Here is a 20653-nt window from a genome sequence, read left to right as displayed (position 1 = left end):
AACCTCTCACAATCTAGGCATAAGAATGGCCACACTAGGTCAGACCAAAGATCCATCTAGTCCAGTATCTTTCTTCCAACAGTGGCCAATGCCAGATGTTCCAGAGTTCAAAAAAAAGAACTAGATAAATTAGTGGAGGTTAGGACCATCAATACTCATTAGCCAGAATGGACAGAATGATTTCCCTAGCCTGTTTGTCAGGGGCTGGAAATGGATAACAGAAAATAGATCACTTGATGATTACCTGTTTCTGTTCACTCCCTCTGGGGCATCTAGAATAGTGATAGAAATGTAGCCGTGTTAGTCTGGGGTAGTTGAAGCAAAATGCAGGACAATGTAGCACTTTAAAGACTAACAAGATGGTTTATTAGATGATGAGCTTTCGTGGGCCAGACCCACTTCCTCAGATCTGGGGCATCTGGCATTGGCCATTGTTGGTAGACAGGATACTGGACTAGATGGACCTTTGGTCTGACCCAGTATGGCTGTTTTTATGTTAGAATAATGATATCTGATATACTGAACAATGTTATTGTCAACATGAGCTATTTATTTAAGATCATTTGCAGAAAAATGTGACAACTTTGCTTATTAGGGAAGGGATTATTCAAGTGAGACAAGGAAAGAAAAAGAAAGAGCGAGGTCTTGTTCCAGAGTCACTGTTGCTGGAGGGGGAGCACGTATGTGTGCAAGAATGCACAAAATATTTGCTTTAAGAAATGTACATTTATCATCTTTTAGCTTTTCATATCAGTTAATAAGAGAAATAGTTCATAACAGAATAAAACTAATAAAAACTGGCTTTGTTTCTCAAAACCATCTAGAATGCGCCCAACAGCATTTGTCCAAAGACCGTAAGATACACAACCACTCAATAACAATGAAAACAAGGGTGAATAAAAACAGATTTTTAAAAATTGCATTTTTTATTTAAATTTGATTTATTTTTAAAAATAAACTATATTTTTAATTTAAAACAACATGTTTTAAATCTAGTCACAAACATGCTACATATGTACTTATAGTCTAATAAAAATGAATTAATGGCTATAGTCTGTCCAGCCTAACTACTAGCTCTCGCCTCTTGATAGTTCCGGGGTTTCAATTTGTTACTCTGAAGATTAAAAAACAAATAATGTGAAAAGACAAACACAGGCTGGATAGGATTGTTTTTGTTCTGTGCTTATGTGGTGGTGAAGCTTGGCCACGCAGAGCTGGAATTAAGACACTGTCTTAAGACAGAGAGAGACAACAAATCTGGTGAGGAGGGCTTTAAACTAAGTTCGTTGGGGGACAGTGACGAAAACCTTGAGGGGAGTCAGATACTGGGAAGAAATGAAAAGAGGAACGAGCAACAAAGGAGGACCCGTGATTCGAATGCAGACTGTAGGGCGATGAACTGGTTATCTACGGTGTTTGTACACCAATGTGAGAAGCCTGGGTAACAAACAGGAAGAATTGGGAGTCCCTGTCCCAATCCAAGAACTACAATTTGATTGGGATAACAGAGACTTGGTGGGATGACTCGCATGACTGGAGCGCTGTCATGGAAGGGTATAAACTATTCAGGAAGAACAGGCAGGGGAGAAAAGGAGGAGTTGTATGTAAGAGAGCACTATGATTGCTCAGAACTCCAGTATATAGAGGGAGAAAAGCCTGTTGACAGCCTATGGGTCAAGTTTAGAGGAGTAAGCAACAGCAGAGATGTTGTGGTTGGTGTCTGCTACAGGCCGCCGAATCAGATGGATGAGATAGAGGAGGCTTTCTTTGGACAACTGAGAGAAGCTTCCAGATCGCAGGCCCTGGTTCTCATGGGGGACTTTAATCATCCCGACATCTGTTGGTAGACCAATATGGCAGTACACAGACAATCCAGGAAGTTTTTGGAGAACGTTGGGGATAACTTCTTGGTACAAGTGCTGCAGGATCCCAGAGGCTGTGCGCAGCTTTACCTGCTGCTCACAAACAGGGAGGAGCTAATAGGGGAAGCAGAAGTGGGTGACAACCTAGGAAGCAGTGATCACAAAATGGTAGATTTCAGGATCCTGACCAAAGGAAGAGAAGAGAATAGTAAAATACACACCTTGAACTTCAGAAAAGCAGATTTCAACTCCCTCAGAGACCTGATGGGCAGAATCCCCTGGGATGCTAACATGAAGGGGAAAGGAGCGCAGGAGAGCTGGCAATATTTTAAAGACGACTTATTGAAGGCACAGAAAGAAACCATTCCAATGCATAGCAAGAGAAGCAAATATGGTAGGAGACCAGATTAGCTCACCGGAGAAATCCTTAGTGAACTTAAGCACAAAAAGGGAGCTTACAAAAAGTGGAAACTTGGATAGATCACTAGGGAGGAGTATAAATGTATAGCTAGAGAATGCAGGGGAATTATCAGGAAGGCAAAAGTGCAATTGGAATTGCAACTCGCAAGGGATGTGAAGGATAATAAGAATGGTTTCTACAGGCCTGTTAGCAAGAAGATGGTAATCAGAGAGGGTGTGGGGCCCCGAGTGGATGAGGGTGGTAACCTAGTGACAGATGATGTGGGGAAAGCTGAAGTACTTAATGCTTTCTTTGCCTCTGTCTTCACGGACAAGGTCCGTTCCCTGACTAATGCGCTAAGTGTCGCAATATGGGATGAAGGTGGACAGCCCTTGGTGGGGAAAGAACAGGTTAGGAACTATTTAGAAAAGCTAAAAGTAAATAAATCCATGGGTCCGGACTTAATACATCTGAGGGTACTGAGGGAGTTGGCAAATGTAATTGAGGAGCCTTTAGCCATTATCTTTGAAAAATCGTGGAGATCAGGAGAGATCCCGGATGATTGGAAAAAGGCAAATCTAGTGCCCATCTTTATGAAAAGGAAGAAAGACAATCCATGGAACTATAGGCCGGTCAGTCTTACCTCAGTCACTGGAAAAATCATGGTGGGGATCCTCAAGGAATCCATTTTGAAGCACTTGGAAGAGGGGAAAGTGATCAAGAATAGTCAGCATGGATTCATGAAGGGCAAGTTGTGCCTGACCAATCTGATTAGCTTCTATGATGAGGTAACTGCCTCTGTGGACATGGCGAAGTCAGTTGATGTGATATACCTTGACTTTAGCAAGGCTTTTGATACGGTCTCCCACAACATTCTTGCCAGTAAATTAAGGCAATTTGAATTGGCTAAATGGATGGTAAGATGGATAGAAAGCTGGCTGGAAGGTTGGTCCCAGTGGGTAGTGATCAACGGTTCGATGTCAGGATGGCAGTCGGTATCAGGTGGAGTGCCCCAACGTTCGGTTCTGAGACCAGTTTTGTTCAGCATCTTTATTAATGACCTGGATGAGGGGGATGGATTGCACCCTCAGCAAATTTGCAGATGACACTAAGCTAGGAGGAGAGGTAGACATGCTGGAGGGAAGGGATAGAATCCAGAGTGATTTAGACAAATTGAAGGATTAGGCCACAAGAAATCTGATGAGGTTCAAAAAGGACAAGTGTAGAGTCCTGCACTTGAGATGGAAGAATCCCAAGCTTTGTTACAGACTAGGGACCAACTGGCTAAATAGCAGTTATGTAGAACAGGACCTGGGGGTTACAGTGGATGAGAAGCTGGACATGAGTCAACAGTGTACCCTTGTAGCCAAGAAGGCTAATGGCATATTAGGTTGCATTAATAGGAGCATTGCCAGTAAATCCAGAGATGTGATTATTCCTCTTTATTCAGTTCTGGTGAGGCCACATTTGGAGTACTGTGTCCAGTTCTGGGCCCCCCACTACAAAAAGGATGTGGATGCATTGGAGAGGGTCCAGCGGAGGGAAACCAAAATGATTAGGGGGCTGAAGCACATGACCTACGAGGAGAGGCTGAGGGACTTGGGTCTATTTAGTCTGCAGAAAAAAAAAGAGTGAGGGGGGAATTTGATAGCAGCCTTCAAATTCCTGAAGGGAGGTTCCAAAGAGGCTGGAGAAAGGCTGTTCACAGTAGCAATGGATGGCAGAACAAGGAACAATGGTTTCAAGTTGAGGTGGGAGAGGTCCAGGTTGGATATAAGGAAAAACTATTTCACTAGGAGGGTGGTGAAGCACTGGAATGAGTTACCTAGGGAAGTAGTGGAGTCTCCATCCCTAGAGGTGTTTAAGTCCTGTCTTGACAAAACCCTAGCTGGGTTGGTTTAATTGGGATTGGTCCTGCTTTGGGCAAGCGTCTGGACTTGATGGCTTTCTAAGGTGTCTCCCTGGTCTATGATTCTATGAATAGATAGGAAAGCACTGAGACAATACCTAGGACAGGAACAATGGAATGAACTGCAAAGAAAAAGTGAAGGTAATATTCAGCAAGAGCACAGCTTCCTAAATTCCCCATCACTTTTGCCACAGAAAAACTGTCATGGCTTCTGGGCATAAGAAAGTCTCTATCTGGGAATATTATGAAAAAATTCATTCCCGGGGTAAAAAAGAAAAACATGTCCAGTGTAAGAAGTTCAAGATGATGCAAAGACTAGTTACAAGACTAGATACCCTAACCCTAACCTTTAAACTAGGTTCGACGGGGACAGGTGAGCAAAGCCAACAGGTAAGTGCTAAATGTGCGGGACTGGGAGATGGGTTGGAAATGGGGGGGACTATGGCCTATAATGGCAAGGAGAAAAGAGGGTCAGGGCACAACAGGGAGGCAAGATCAAATCAGTATCTTAGATGCCTATATACAAATGCAAGAAGTATGGGTAATAAGCAGGAAGAACTGGAATTGCTAACCAATAAATACAACTATGATATCATTGGTATTACAGAAACCTGGTGGGATGGGATGCATGATTGGAATGTTGGTATGGACGGGTACGGCTTGCTCAGGAAGGACAGACAGGGAAAAAAGGGAGAAGGGGTTGCCTTGTATATTAAAAATGTACACACTTGGACTGAAGTGGAGATGAACGTAGGAGATAGCTGTGTAGAGAGTCTCTGGGTTAAGCTAAAAGGGGTAAAAAATGAGGGTGATATCATGCTAGGAGTCTACTACAGGCCACCTAGCCAGGTGGAAGAGGTGGATGAGGCCTTTTTTAAACAATTAACAAAACTATCCAAAGCCCAAGATTTGGTGGTGATGGGGGACTTCAACTATCCAGACATATGTTGGGAAACTAACACAGCTGGGCACAGGCTATCCAATAAGTTTCTGGACTGCACTGGAGACAACTTTCTGTTTCAGAAGGTTGAAAAAGCTACCAGAGGAGAAGCTGTTCTGGATTTGGTTTTAACAAATAGGGAGGAACTAGTTGAGAACTTGAAAGTGGAAGACAGTATAGGGGACAGTGATCATGAAATAATAGAATTCATGATCTTAAGGAAAGGTAGAAGGGAGACCAGCACAATTGAGGTAATGGATTTCAGGAAGGCAGATTTTGATAAGCTCAGAGAACTTGTAGGTAAGGTCCCATGGGAAGCAAGACTGAAGGGAAAAACAACTGAGGAGAGTTGGAAGTATTTCAAAGAGACGTTGTTAAGGGCCCAAAAGCAAACAATTCCGCTGTGTAGGAAAGATAGAAAATATGGCAAAAGACCAGCTTGGCTTAACAAGGAGATCTCGCATGATCTCAAAATAAAAAAGGAGTCATATAAAAAGTAGAAACTAGGACAAATAACAAAGGATGAATATAGGCAAGCAACACGGGAATGCAGGGGCAAGATTAGAAAGGCAAAGGCACAAAATGAGATCAAACTAGCTACAGGCATAAAGGGAAACAAGAAGACCTTTTATAAATACATTAAAAGCAAGAGGAAGACCAAGGACAGGGTAGGCCCACTGCCCAGTGAGGAGGGAGAAGCAGTAACAGGAAACTTGGAAATGGCAGAGATGCTCAATGACTTCTTTGTTTCGGTCTTCACCGAGAAGTCTGGAGGTGTGCCTAACGTAGTGAATACAAGCAGAGAGAGGGTAAGTTTAGAAGATAGGATACACAAAGAGCAAGTTAAAAATCACTTAGGAAAGTTAGATGTCAGCAAGTCACCAGGTCCTGATGAAATGCATCCCAGGATACTCAAGGAGCTGATAGAGGAGGTATCTGAGCCTTTAGCTATGATCTTTGAAAAATCATGGCAGACATGGGAGATTCCAGAAGACTGGAAAAGGGCAAATATTGTGCCCATCTATAAAAAGGGGAATAAGAACAACCCAGGAAACTACAGACCCGTCAGTTTAACGTCTGTCCCAGGGAAGATAATGGAGCAGGTAATTAAGGAAATCATATGCAAACACTTGGAAGGTAATAAAGTGATAGGGAATAGCCACCATGGGTTTGTGAAGAACAAGTCATGCCAAACTAATCTGATAGCTTTCTTTGATAGGATAACGAGCCTTGTGGATAAGGGAGAAGCGGTGGATGTCATATACCTAGACTTTAGTAAGGCATTTGATACGGTCTCGCATGATATTCTTATTGATAAACTTGGCAAATATAACTTAGATAGGGCCACGATAAGGTGGGTGCATAATTGGCTGGATAACCGTAGTCAGAGAGTTGTTGTTAACGGTTCTAAATCCTGCTGGAAAGGGATAACAAGTGGAGTTCCGCAACGGTCTGTTTTGGGACCCGTACTCTTCAATATCTTCATCAATGATGTAGATATTGGGATAGAGAGTACGCTTATTAAGTTTGCAGATGATACCAAACTGGGTGGGGTTGCAACTTCTTTGGAGGATAGGGCCATAATTCAAAATGACCTTAGCAAGTTAGAGAAATGGTCAGAGGTAAACAGGATGAGGTTTAATAAAGAGAAATGCAAAGTGCTCCACTTAGGAAGGAACAATCAGTTCCATACATACAAGATGGGAAGCGACTGTCTAGGAAGGAGCATGGCGGAAAGGGATCTAGGGATCATAGTGGACCACAAGTTGAATATGAGTCAACAGTGTGATGCTGTTGCAAAAAAAAAAGCAAATATGATTCTAGGTTGTATCAACAGGTGTGTTGTAAGCAAAACTCGTGAAGTCATTCTGCCGCTCTACTCTGCACTAGTTAGGCCTCAGCTGGAGTACTGTGTCCAGTTCTGGGTGCCACATTTCAAGAAAGATGTGGAGAAATTGGAAAGGGTACAGAGAAGAGCGACAAGAATGATTAAAGGTTTAGAGAACATGACCTATGAAGCCAGGCTTCATGAACTGGGCTTGTTTAGTTTGGAAAAAAGAAGATTAAGGGGGGACATGATAGCGGTTTTCAAATATCTAAAAGGGTGTCACAAGGAGGAAGGAGAAAATTTGTTCCTCTTGGTTTCTGAGGACAGGACAAGGAGTAATGGGCTTAAAGTGCAGCAGGGGAGGTTTAGATTGGACATTAGGAAAAAATTCCTAACTGTCAGGGTGGTCAAATATTGGAATAAATTGCCAAGGGAGGTGGTGGAATCTCCCTCTCTGGAGATATTTAAGAACAGGTTAGATAGACATCTGTCAGGGATGGTGTAGATGGAGCTTGGTCCTGCCTTGAGGGCGGGGGGCTGGACTCGATGACCTCTTGAGGTCCCTTCCAGTCCTATGATTCTATGAATGAAGCATCAAAAGGAAAACTGCTTACTGGGAGAAAATGATATAGATGAAGACGTAAATATGGCTGAGTGGAATAACTGGTTAATAACTTAATTCACTTTGCACTGCATCATTCATCAAGACACTATGCCTTTTAGTGTAAGTGTGATCTGACAAGTAAATTCCCAAGCTCGCTACTTATTACTAGAAAATTAAGTTTAGCTTATCTTATTCTTATGGCTTCTTTAAGTAGTTAACTAGGTTTAAAAGCTGTCACTCAAGTATACAATACAGAAAGCGAAACTTAAGACTTGACAGTTGCCACTGCAGGTTATTTTCTATTACACAATAGAGGTCTCTTATTTTAGAACATCACGGCTACAGACCACAATAGTGGTGCCCACAAGTCTATGCCCTATTATACTTCAGCATAACTCAGCTTTTTAGAACATAAGAACGGCCGTACTGGATCAGACCAAAGGTCCTTCTAGCCCAGTATCCTCTGGCCAGCACCAGGTGCCCCAGAGAGGGTGGACCGAAGACAATGATCGAGCGATTTGTCTCCTGCCATCTCTCTCCAGCCTCTGAAAAACAGAGGCCAAGGACACCATTTTATCCCCTGGCTAATAGCCTTTTATGGACCTAACCTCCATGAAATTATCTAGCCTCTCTTTAAACTCTGTTATAGTCCTAGCCTTCACAGCCTCCTCTGGCAAGCAGTTCCACAGGTTGACTACACGCTGTGTGAAGAAGAACTTTCTTTTATTCGTTTTAAACATGCTACCCATTAATTTCATTTGGTTTCCTCTAGTTCTTCTATTTAGGGAACTAATAAATAACTTTTCTTTATCGGCCCTCTCCACACCACTCATGATTTTATATACCTCTATCATATCCCCCCTCAGTCTCCTCTTTTCTAAACTGAAAAGTCCCAGTCGCTTTAACCTCTCCTCATATGGGACCCGCTCCAAACCCCTAATCATTTTAGTTGCCCTTTTCTGAATCCTTTCTAAGGCCAAAATATCTTTTTTGAGGTGAGGAGACCACATCTGTACACAGTATTCAAGATGTGGGCGTACCATAGTTTTATACAGGGGCAGTAAGATATTCTGTGTCTTATTTTCTATCCCTTTCCTAATAATTCCTAGCAACCTATTTGCCTTTTTGACCGCCGCTGCACACTGCATGGAAGTTTTCAGAGAACTGTCCACGATAACTCCAAGATCCCTTTCCTGATTTGTCGTAGCCAAATTAGCCCCCATCATACTGTACATATAGTTGGGGTTATTTTTCCCAATGTGCATTACTTTACACTTATCCACATTAAATTTCATTTGCCATTTTGCTGCCCAATCACTGAGTTTGGTGAGATCTTCTTGGAGTCCCTCACAGTCTGCTTCTGTCTTCATTATCCTAAACAGTTTGGTATCATCCGCAAACTTTACTACCTCACTGCTTACCCCTTTCTCCAGATCATTTATGAATAAGTTGAAAAGGATTGGTCCCAGGACTGACTCTTGGGGTACACCACTAGTTACCCCTCTCCAATCTGAAAATTTACCATTTATTCCTACCCTTTGTTTCCTGTCTTTTAACCAGTTCGCAATCCAAGAAAGGACCTTCCCTCTTATCCCATGGCCATGTAATTTACACAAGAGCCTTTGGTGAGGGACCTTGTCAAAGGCTTTCTGAAAATCTAAGTATACTATATCTCCTGGATCCCCCTTGTCCGCATGTTTGTTAACCCCTTCAAAGAACTCTAATAGATTAGTAAGACAGGATTTCCCTTTGCAGAAACCATGTTGACTTTTGTCTAACAAATTATGTTCTTCTACATGCTTCACAATTTTATTCTTTACTATTGTTTCGACTAATTTGCCCGGTACTGAAGTTAGACTTACCGGTCTGTAATTGCCAGGATCGCCTCTAGAGCCCTTTTTAAATATTGGTGTTACATTGGCTACCTTCCAGTCATTAGGTACGGAAGCCGATTTAAAGGATAGGTTACAAACCACAGATAACAGCTCAGCAATTTCCCATTTGAGTTCTTTTAGAACCCTTGGATGAATGCCATCCGGTCCCGGAGATTTGTTAACATTAAGTTTTTCTATTTGTTCCAAAACCTCCTCTAATGACACTTCAATCCGGGACAGTTCCTCAGATTCATCACCCACAAAGGACGGTGCAGATTCGGGAATCTTCCCAACATCCTGAGCCGTGAAGACTGAAGCAAAGAAATCATTTAGTTTCTCCGCAATGGCTTTATCGTCCTTGATTGCTCCTTTTATAGCTCGATCATCTAGGGGACCCACAGGTTTTTTAGCAGGCTTCCTGCTTCTAATGTACTTAAACATTTTGTTATTTCTTTTTGAGTTTCTGGCTAGCTGTTCCTCAAAATCTTTTTTTGCTTTTCTTATTACATTTTTACACTTGATTTGACAGTGTTTATGCTCCTTTCTATTTATCTCACTAGGATTGGACTTCCAATTCTTAAAAGATACCTTTTTGTCCCTCACTGCTTCTTTTACATGGCGGTTAAGCCACGGTGACACTGTTTTAGGTCTCTTGCTATGTTTTTTAATTTGGGGTATACATTTAAGTTGGGCCTCTATTATGGTGTCTTTAAAAAGTTTCCATGCAGCTTTCAGGGATTTGGCTCTAGTCACTGTGCCTTTGAATTTCTGTTTAACTAACCTCCTTATTTTTGTGTAATTCCCCTTTTTGAAATTAAATGCCAGGGTGCTGGACTGCTGAGGTGTTCTTCCCACCACAGGAATGTTGAATGTTATTATATTATGGTCACTATTCCCAAGCGGTCCTGTAACGGTTATTTCCTGGACCTGATCCTGCACTCCACTCAGGACTAAATCAAGAATTGCCTCTCCCCTTGTGGGTTCCTGCACCAGCTGCTCCCAGAAGCAGTCATTTAAGCCATTGAGAAATTTTATCTCCGCTTCTCTTCCTGAGGTGACATGTATCCAGTCAATATGGGGGTAATTAAAATCCCCCATTATTATAGAGTTCTCTATTTTGGTAGCCTCTCTAATCTCCCTCAGCATTTCAATGTCAGTATCGCTGTCCTGGTCAGGTGGTCGGTAATATATCCCTACTGCTAATTTCTTATTATTGGGGCATGGAATTACTATCCATAGCGCTTCTATGGAATGTGTTGATTCATTTAATATCTTTATTTCATTTGATTCTACATTATCTTTCACATACAGCGCCACTCTGCCACCCACCCGGCCTGCTCTATCCTTTCTATATATTTTATATCCCAGTATGATTGTGTCCCACAGATTTTCCTCATTCCACCAGGTTTCAGTGATGCCTATTATGTCAATCTCCTCATTTAATACGAGGTACTCCAGTGCCCTTCACTGATGCATTGGATTCCTTAGAATGCGGTTGTTTGTCTGCTCTGGCCCATGGTTTGTCCTCTCCCCTCCTCTCTTTCTGACTACAGCTTAGAGAATCTCTATCAATGGATTCTCCTCTAAGAGAAGTCTTCCTCCGATTTATGTGCATCTCCGCACCAATCGGCTTTCCCCCATCTCTTAGTTTAAAAACTGCTCTACGGCCTTTTTAATGTTTAGTGCCAGCAGTCTGCTTCCACCCTGGTTTAGGTGGAGCCCATCCTTCCTGTATAGGCTCCCCCTCTCCCAGAAGTGTCCCCAGTTCCTAATAAATCTAAACCCCTCTTCCCTACACCATCGTCTCATCCACGCACTGAGACTCTGAAGCTCTGCCTGACTACCTGGCCCTGCGCGTGGAACTGGAAGCATTTCTGAGAATGCTACCATAGAGGTCCTGAATTTCAGTCTCTTTCCTAGCAGCCTAAATTTAGCCTCCAGGACATCTCTCCTACCCTTCCCTATGTCATTGGTACCAACATGTACCACGACCACCGGCTCCTCCCCAGCACTACACAAGTCTACCTAGATGCCTCGAGAGATCCACAACCTTCGCACCAGGCAGGCTTTTTCTAGGGAACCCCATTCTGTACTTGTTTTCTCAAAAACCACAAGCGTCAGTGAGTTCCACAAGACTTACTCCAAAATTAAGTTCATTCCAAGCATAGTCAATCTTAGCTTTTTTGGTAATTTGAATTAAATAAATGAACTTTTTTGGTGATTTACATTGTGATTTAAGTCAATTTTTAAAATTGCCTTGATTTAACTCAATCCACCTTGAAAACCCACAAGAACAACAAAACACAGGTTCCAGTGGCAAACTCAGGCAATAGAAAAGGAATCCGTTTTTAAAACAGAAAATTGGTATATGAACACAAAACCTCTCAGGTTTACGGACATTAACTAAGTGGCAGTCAGATTGTGTAAACTCAGCTCGGTCCTAGACATCTATTAGTTTTATTAACTGAGTTTGTATTTAAATTATATTTTAGTAGCAGATTTACCTGGTGTTACTCGGGTCTTTCAGGGCAGCGGCTAGAAGATGTGGAGGGCTCACAATAGGGGGTAGTTTGGGGTGGTGATGCTGGCGTAAGGGTTGGAGTGAAGAAGGGATCAGGGTAGAAGACTGGGTGTTTGTGTGGGGGTGCAAGACTTAGATGGGGGTGAGGAGGGGCTGAAAGCAGGGGCTGAGGGGTACTATAGTCAGGGTTCAGGGTGACACGGGCTCAGGGAAAGAAGTGGAGTGGGGTGAGGGGTGGAGGAGCTGGCAGGGGCCAGAGTGCCTAGGGCTAGCCGCAGAGCCATTGGGTAGCAGGTGGTTCCCAGGGGCTAGCCACAAAAGGGCAACTCACTTCCCCAGGCAGTGAGCAGGATGCTTACCTGTACCCCAGCCACCCCGAAGACATTATAGCTGTTTCAGTCTCTTACCTCTGGCTGCTTGCTGTCTCTCTGAGTACGTCTAGACTACAGGCTTTTGTCGACAGAAGTTTTGTCGACAGATACTGTCGACAAAACTTCTGTCGACAAAGAGCGTCTAGACTACATTCAGTTCTGTCAACAAAGCAAGCCTCTTTGTCGACATAACAGTGTGGACGCAAAGGACAGTTTAGATGCAATAATGCCTTCTATTGACAGAACTCTGTCAACAAAAGGCGTTATTCCTCGTAGAATGAGGTTTACCAGCGTCGACAAAACTGCTGAGTCGACTTTTGTCGACAAAACCCTGTAGTCTAGACACACCCTCTGTGGCCATGACACGATATCAATGTCCCTGCTAGCATCCCCTTCCCTATTTATGAAAAACGATTGCATTCCAGGCACATTACATTGTCCTGGAACAACAAAGCCCTTACCTTGCTTTTTAAGCTATGACAACATAAAGCTGCAAATCAAATTTCGTGGTCCTAGCTCTTACCATTTAGGACAGTGTTTCTTAAACTGTGTTCCATGGCACACCAGAGTGCCGTGAGGCAGTTGGAGGTGTGCCGCGGAGAACAACAGAATTCAAAATGGCCACCCTTAAAGGTGACTTTTTTTTTGGCTCAACTTCCCCCCAACCCTTTTGTTCCTCAATAACTTCCCTCCCCCCGACCTTCCCCCCCCCCCCCCAACAAAAAAAATCCTTGGTGTTTCTCGCTAAAAAAATATTGCTTGATGTTCCTCGGTCTTAAAAAGTTTAAGAAATACTGATTTAGGAGGAGTTCTTGAAGCAACAGGCAGATGAACTGACAGACTCGCTCACTCACAAACTCTCCCAAATATATAGATGATTTGGAGTAGAGTTTTTTAAAAGAAATGATTTTCTAGCAGCTCTTCATGTCAATGAATAACATACAATGTCTTATAACATTGATTAATGTCATATGACAGTGCCAAAAATATGCTTCTTAACAAAACACCAAAATATCACATTTTTATTTATTTTCAGGTGTTTACTGGAAGTCCTGAAGTTGGGGAAGATTTAAGTTTGCTTGTTGAGCACCACAGATGGAAAAGTATAGGGCTGAAAAAAAGGTCTATTTTATTCTGTTATGTCAAGTATATCAAAGAATTTTAATCAAGCTAATTGACCTTTTTAAAAAATAAAAATAACCTTTTTTTCTAAATAACCAAAAAAACTCATGAAAACTTAAGAATTCCCAGCTTTTTTTAATGCTCAAACTAGAACATTTCTGCAAAAAAATATGTACAATTTAATTTTCCAAAAATCTCTACCATCTAAGCTGGTATAATTCAATGTTCAGTCTAAAATGAGCATTTGGTTGGTCACGCAGGAGAGTCAAATGTGCCCAGTTGATTAACAGATTATCCCTAGCCAGCAACATGTGTTTCTACTGGTGGCACACATCCACTTATGCCTCTATTCACATGACAATTTACTTCTCACCTGAATGGAAAAAATAGAGGGAACATTGGTCTAATTGACATAGGGCTTCTGGAAAAACCATAGTCCAGAATATAGCAAAGAGGCTTCCTGGAAAAGTAGTGGCAGGCTGATGAACACAGAAAGATTCCCCCTGAGAAAATGTGAAGGGTTCTCTGATTACTGTAACCAGTTTAAATGTCTTAGCTCATTAAATTTTTAAGAGCATTAGCCTAGTTATGACATATATACACCGATTCTTTTACCTCCATTCCTGCGGTCTTAAATCTGAAGTAAAATCCTGATTCTAATTAACTCAATCAGCAAACCCCATCTGAGAGGGCCACTATGGCGTCTTTCACCACTAAACAAAAATTAAGAAATCCTTCTAAATAGGAAAGTCGATTTCTAACTGAAACGTCCCAGGACTTGTTTTAGTAAGGACATCTGTGGTTACACAGTCATGATAGCCCTATAAGATACATTTGTTCACAGCTTCCTACTATAACCATTGTGTCCAACCAGTTCTGAAGCAGTACCACTACAATGGCTACTACTATAGCAAACTAACCACACTCAATCAAATAGCCACATTGTCCAAGCCAACAACTGACTGAATAGCCACGTACCTAGTGGCTAGCGTGTTGGAACCCACAATACTATAATGAAGCTAAGCATGTTAGTTACTTGCTTTTAGCAAGAAAGTCTGTCAAGAAAAAGTCCCTCCAAATAAATACTGCTCCTGTTGCACTTCAGGTATAATTCTGCTTAAGAATTAGTTTTAATTTTAAGTATTCATAAAATCGACATCTCATTGACCCTAAGATGAACAACTGTGTTAATACTGCACATCTTCAGTAAATCTTCCACTAAACTCAAACTTTCCTCCTCCCTTAGTACCACCATCCACACACACACACACACACACAACACCTAATTTTGTTGTGTGACTGACATCTAGGACAAAGTTCATCTGGATTCTTCGTAAATAAGCTCTCATGTGCCCATTTAAGAGTCACTATGTTTAGCGTCACTCCTCACAGAACAGATTCAGAAATTAAAGGGTATTTTAGAATCATACAAATTTACAACAGCATAGCTATAGCTCTGAAATTCTCAAAGAGGGAATATAAGAAATATGAGGAAACTAGAGACCGCTAGATTCATTTTACACACTTCCCTGGTACTAATCTATGGGAACCTGCACCAAGATGGCTATTGCAGTTCTCAGCTTCTCAAATACAGACTGCCAAAACTATATGACAATAATACACGACAGATGAATGTCAATTGTAAAATAAGACGTCAAATTCATTTTACAATTCAAGTAAATTTTAACCTCTGACCAAAAGATTAGTACAAAGTCATCGTCACAGAATGTCCTTTAAATAGTATTTTCAAGGGGGGAGGGATAGCTCAGTGGTTTGAGCGTTAGCCTGCTAAACCTGTGGTTGTGAGTTCCATCCTTGTGGAGGCCATTTAGGGATTTGGGGCAAAAATGTGTCAGGGATCGTACTTGGTCCTGCTGTGAAGGCAGGGGACTGGACTCAATGACCTTTCAAGGTCCCTTCCAGTTCTAGGAGATAGGCAATCTCCATTAATTAATTAAGTTGCTGTTTATGACTAATTGTAAATTACTATTTTTAAATTTCAACAATATCAAGCAAATTTTGTGCAGCTGTGCCCACATACATGCACATGCACTGATTCTTTTCCAAGTAATTTTTGTGTAGCCATGATAAGGCAAGCCAGCCACAAGTCATAGGCTTAAGTATCACTAAAGTCCATTCACATGACATGTTACATGCTATTAAAGACCTCCCTCCATTATATATTTTCTGTTTTCCTCATTAGTCCTTCATGTCCTTAACAGTGCAACTTCCACACTTTCCGTTTTCAGAACTCTCATCAAAAAAAGGAAGAGCATCTTAAAGAAATAAACGTATATGCTTACTGTTCTGGAATCTGAGAAAGGATTGTACTCATCTAATCCAGGTGGAACATTTCTTGTCACTTGTGTAACCGAAGGATCCTAGAAGAGGAAAAGAGGTTATATAAAATGTGTGCATACATATTAAAACTAAAATGCAGCTACACCAGACTAACACGGCTACATTTCTATTAATATTAAATCTAGTGACAATGCCTATAGAAAGAATCAAGACTTTAATAACATTAAATTTTATCAGTATGCAACCACTTTCCAGATAATATACTTGGAGCCACAACCATGCTGCACATCAGCTGTGACACAACTGCTCTGCTACGTTTCACAAGCTGACACTGTTAAAGGAATTATTTAGGAAAAGGTCAGGAGGCTGTAAGTCCTATTTTACTTATGATCTTTCCCCAACATCTCTCTTACAGTCCAACTGTTCCACTCATTTCAGTAGAAAGTTCATTAAACTTAAAGAATACCACAAAAGGATACTGATGTACTTCTTCCCTAGATAAATATCCATTTATTATATATATGTACATGCATATACATATATACACATTTTTGGTAATAGAACCTATGCATACCAGATCCAGAATCAGACAGCTTTTACCTAATGCAGTTATCTGAATGGACACCATGTAAATTTAGCTTGAAATTTAAAATTTTGTTCACACACGCTTTATAAAATTTAACAAAATGTTTTTCTATACTTTTTAATTCATTGTTCAATTTCAGAGAAAAAGCTTTAAGTAAATATGAAAAGTGAATTTGAATTTAATATGTTCACGTATTAGTGACAGGTAAAAAATATTTACTGATATGATTTAAGTCAATGTCTTTAAAAAAAGATTTAGAATAGGACAAAGAACACTAATGCAAAGAAAGGATGAGACCACTTCTTTTGCAAAAAAAAATCTGATAGTTCCACAGTAAAACTGGTTTTCATTTTTGAGAGGGAAAAAAAAAACCTCACAACAAAAGCCCTGAATCTGCTGATCCTGTCTAAACCGCATAAGAAGATCCGGATGGAATGATAACAGTAGATTAACATGAGCTAAAACTGCTTTATCAGGCAGCTAATTTGTAATAGCAAAATTTGAGAGAGAAGCTGTTGAAAGCCTGTGGTATAGGGGAAACTGCATCTTATCCCAGAACCATCTGAGCTCCTCAACCAGACATTAACAATAAGGTTAGATGGTGAAAGAAACCTTTCATTGTGCTTCTGGGGTTTTTTTGGGCAGGGCTGCACTAGACCCAGAAGGTCGGCTTAAGGTAAAGTGTAGCTAGAGCCTACATACCACACGCACAACAGTAATACTCAAAAGAACAAACTGTGGAAAAGATTATTTCTACCCCCTGACACCCTCCAACAGTTTCTGAAAATGGATACTAATCTTAGGACAATTTATTTTCTCTCACCACAATGTTACTATGTCATTGATATTGGGTAGGAAAGAGGGCAGAAACAAAAGGCTTTTCCCCATGAGGACATCAGAAAACTTAATCCAAATTAAGGCTAAGGCTATGTATACACTGGAAACATTTGGCAAAAAACATGCAAAAGACACCAAACCTATTTTTCTGCCATCCCTTTGTCAACATCTCACAGCCACACTGTTAACTCCCCTATCTACAGAAAAAGCAATGTGGGTAAGTATCCCAAATTTGGCATTAACTTCAGTCAATAAGCAATGTGGGAACACACAACGTAGCACTAGGCATTTTGGGAACATGAAAAACATCCCATCAACCACCTCTTTTCTTCCCAATCCCTCCTGGGAATTCCAGATCACTTTCACACCACAGTCCTTGCTCCAAATTCCAGCATCTGCTGTGAAAAAATAATGCATCCCAGACTTCTCTTCCATGTTACATTCAATGTTCTTAGGACAATCTGCATTGCAGCAGAGCTACTTATGCACTTAATAGCAGAGGACAAAGACTCAGATGCAGACAACAATGTGAGAGACAAGAACAGCAGCGAAGTGGCATTGCATTGGGCTCTGACAGAGCAGTAATGCAAAGTAGAGCGCTGGTTTTGGATTAGCCAAACTAACAATGAATGGTGGAATAGTGTTATGATGCAGGTGTGGGAGGAAGAACAGACGCTACTGAACTTTCAGATGCGTAAATCAACCTTCCTGGAGCTGTGTGCTGAGCTCGCTCCTGAACTGCAGCGCAAGGACAGCAAAATGACAACTGCTCTCATTGCTTTGTGGAAGCGGGCAACTCCTGACTACTACCGTTCAAGGTGCAAATCAGTTTAGAGTGGAGAAGTCTACTGTTGGGCTAGTTCTTATGCAAGCGTGCAGGGCAATAAATCATATTTTGCTACGTACGACAGTGACTCTGGAAACTGTGGATGACACAATGACTGGTGTTGCTGAAATGAGCTTTACCAACCATGGTGGGGCAACTGATATCCCCATTATAGCACCACCCCACCTTGCCGCAGAGTATATTAACCGGAAAGGGTACTTCTTCTCCCATGGTGCTTCAGGCACCTGTGGATCACCATGAGCGTTTGATGGACATAAATGCAGAGTAGTCTGGAAAGATACAAGATGCACACATCTTCAGGAACAGTGCTCTTTGCAGAAGCTGTGAAAATGCCCGTATTGACCCCTTACAGCCTTAACTCATGAAGCCTTACACAGGGCATCTGGGCAGCACTAAGGAGCAGTTCAGTAACAGTCTCTAAGACAATGTCGCATGATTGCTGAACGTGCCTTTGACAGATTGAAAAGGAGATGGGGGTGTCTCTATGGCAGGCTGGGTCTTTTGGAGGATCATATCCCCAAGGCGGTGACTGCATGCTGTTACTTACATATTTGGTGTGAGACTAAGAGTACAGTATTTGCCCATGGGTGGAACAATGAGAGACAGTGCCTGGACACAGTTTAAACAGCCAGACACTCATGATGTCAGAGGAACCCATAGGATGGCCATTAATATCAGCAAAGCTCTGAGGAACCACTTTGACAATGAAGGGAGCTGACATTTCTGTGTGTTGGCATTGCTTCCTTCCCTCATCCCATTACTTATCCTGAAAGAGAGGCATTCCCATGATCCAAGGAATATTATAGGCTTCCACAGAGGGCAGAGCGATTGGCATGGGCTGTATCACACAAATGTGTCCTAGTTCCTACAAGTCACTCACAGCTACAGTTGAACAAATTCTTTACCCCGCACACTCTGCAGTGCTACAAGCAGGAAAGCTCTGCAGTGCTACAAGCAGGAAAGCATAATGCACAAGATCCACCTCTGTTTCCCTGAGAAGACACCATGAGGACCACTACACAATGAGCCAGACACTAGGAAATGGATTTTAATTGTCCTGGGTTGGAGGGACACATCTGTTTGAACTCTGCTGCTCTGCAGTCATGTAAAGTGCTTGCCAGAGAGGCTAATTGGGCACTATGGGAAACATGGTGGAATTCAATAAACTCAAAAGAAACAAACTCTAGTGCCCCACTCACTCTCATTTAAGTGGTTAACCAGTTAAACCTAATGTTCAACTGATTAAACGGGATTGTACATCCCCACTGTAGTACACATTGCATGACTGTCAACAGTGAAGGGAGGAGGAAGAGCAAAGTCCTTCATGTAGCTAGATGTTTTTTGTTGCCAAAACTCAGGGCTTGTTGTGACTTTTGTCGTGTTGCAATGTGAATGCTCTCTTGGTTTTGTTGACAAAAAGGGTTTTTCGGTGACAAAACTTGCTTGCGAAGACAAGGCCTAAATCTACACTTAAAACATGAAAGCACTGCCACAGCTGCACTTCAAAGTGAAAGCCAGACCACAGCAGAAGCACTTGCAGAGAGTTCTCCCAGTGCTCTATAATAAACCACCAAAAGAAGGGGAGCAGCTCACAGCATGTGGAGTTCATTTATACTAAACACTTTAACTTGCCACGATCAGGAGGATTTTTCTACACCTCTGAGCAAGAAAGTTGCAATGCAGCCAAGTGGCAGTGTAGACATTGCCTATCTAACAGAATTATTTGAGGTGGAGTTTTTAAACCACATTAACAAGGTCCCACAAGGATTTAATTACAATTGAAGTGTCCTTAAGTTTGGTTTAGTTTAATTCACTTTTGACGTAAATGAAGCTAAACTGAATTACAGCCATTTTAATTCAGAATGACGGTGGTCACATAAGGCTTTAATGTGGCTTAAGAAAGCCACTTCTAATTCATACCTTGTTAATTTTGGATTCATTTTCCTGGATATCACCATATAAGCAAACCCAAGGTTTCTCTTGGTTCTGTTAACAATTTACTTCAAAGTAACCCCAAAGTTCCTACTTACATCTAGAAAATTTCAATTGATCAGTTTGAAGCACATAAAGTAAGCGCTGCGGAGAATACAGAAATAAGAGAAGGGAAAACATTATAGTTGTGCCCAAATGTATCAGAATTTAATCTTTTTATGCTTGGCACTGTACAAACATACAAGACAATCCTGCCTCCAAGAGTTTGTAATCTACTAGAGAACTGAGTTATGGACAGTGGTAAATACATATAATCATAAATTTGGTTATTATTGGCAGGTTTTTTTTAATTACATCTTTTGTTGTATATTTTCCAAGTGAGAGCTGTAGGATGAAGAATGGAAGAAAGGGGATGTTAGTACTGATCACCAGGGCTCAGCAAGCCGCGGCGAGCCCTGCTCGCCAGCCGCGCGGTTCAGCATGCTGAGCATGCACAGACCATGCTACACATGCGCTGATCGCGCTGCAGTGCCATGCCGGGCTATAACGTACTTGCCTGTGGCGAACAGATTACCTAAATTGTCGAGCCCTGCTGATTACTAACCCTAATCAGGCAGGCACAGTATTCTAGGCCTAACAGCAGAGGTGAGTCTTAAGGATAGACTGGAAAGCTATGGTAGGGACTGTATGATTTTTTTTCAGTGAATTTTTGCCCTATG

The 20653-nt window shown here is 41.6% G+C and overlaps 1 protein-coding gene across 1 annotated transcript in view; it reads right to left on the bottom strand.

Annotated features, from left to right (window-relative positions):
- The window catches only part of SCAMP1 (secretory carrier membrane protein 1), an 87374-nt gene that overhangs the window by 55872 nt on the left and 10849 nt on the right, over window positions 1–20653 (bottom strand). The window contains exon 2 of the mRNA XM_006119131.4: window positions 15735–15812. Within this exon, the coding sequence (XP_006119193.3) occupies window positions 15735–15812 (78 nt within the window). The remainder of the gene's footprint in view (window positions 1–15734; window positions 15813–20653) is intronic.

The sequence above is a fragment of the Pelodiscus sinensis genome, chromosome 6 (genome assembly GCF_049634645.1).
Source record: "Pelodiscus sinensis isolate JC-2024 chromosome 6, ASM4963464v1, whole genome shotgun sequence".
NCBI lineage: Eukaryota > Metazoa > Chordata > Testudines > Trionychidae > Pelodiscus > Pelodiscus sinensis.
This window is presented reverse-complemented; position numbering and strand designations above follow the sequence as displayed.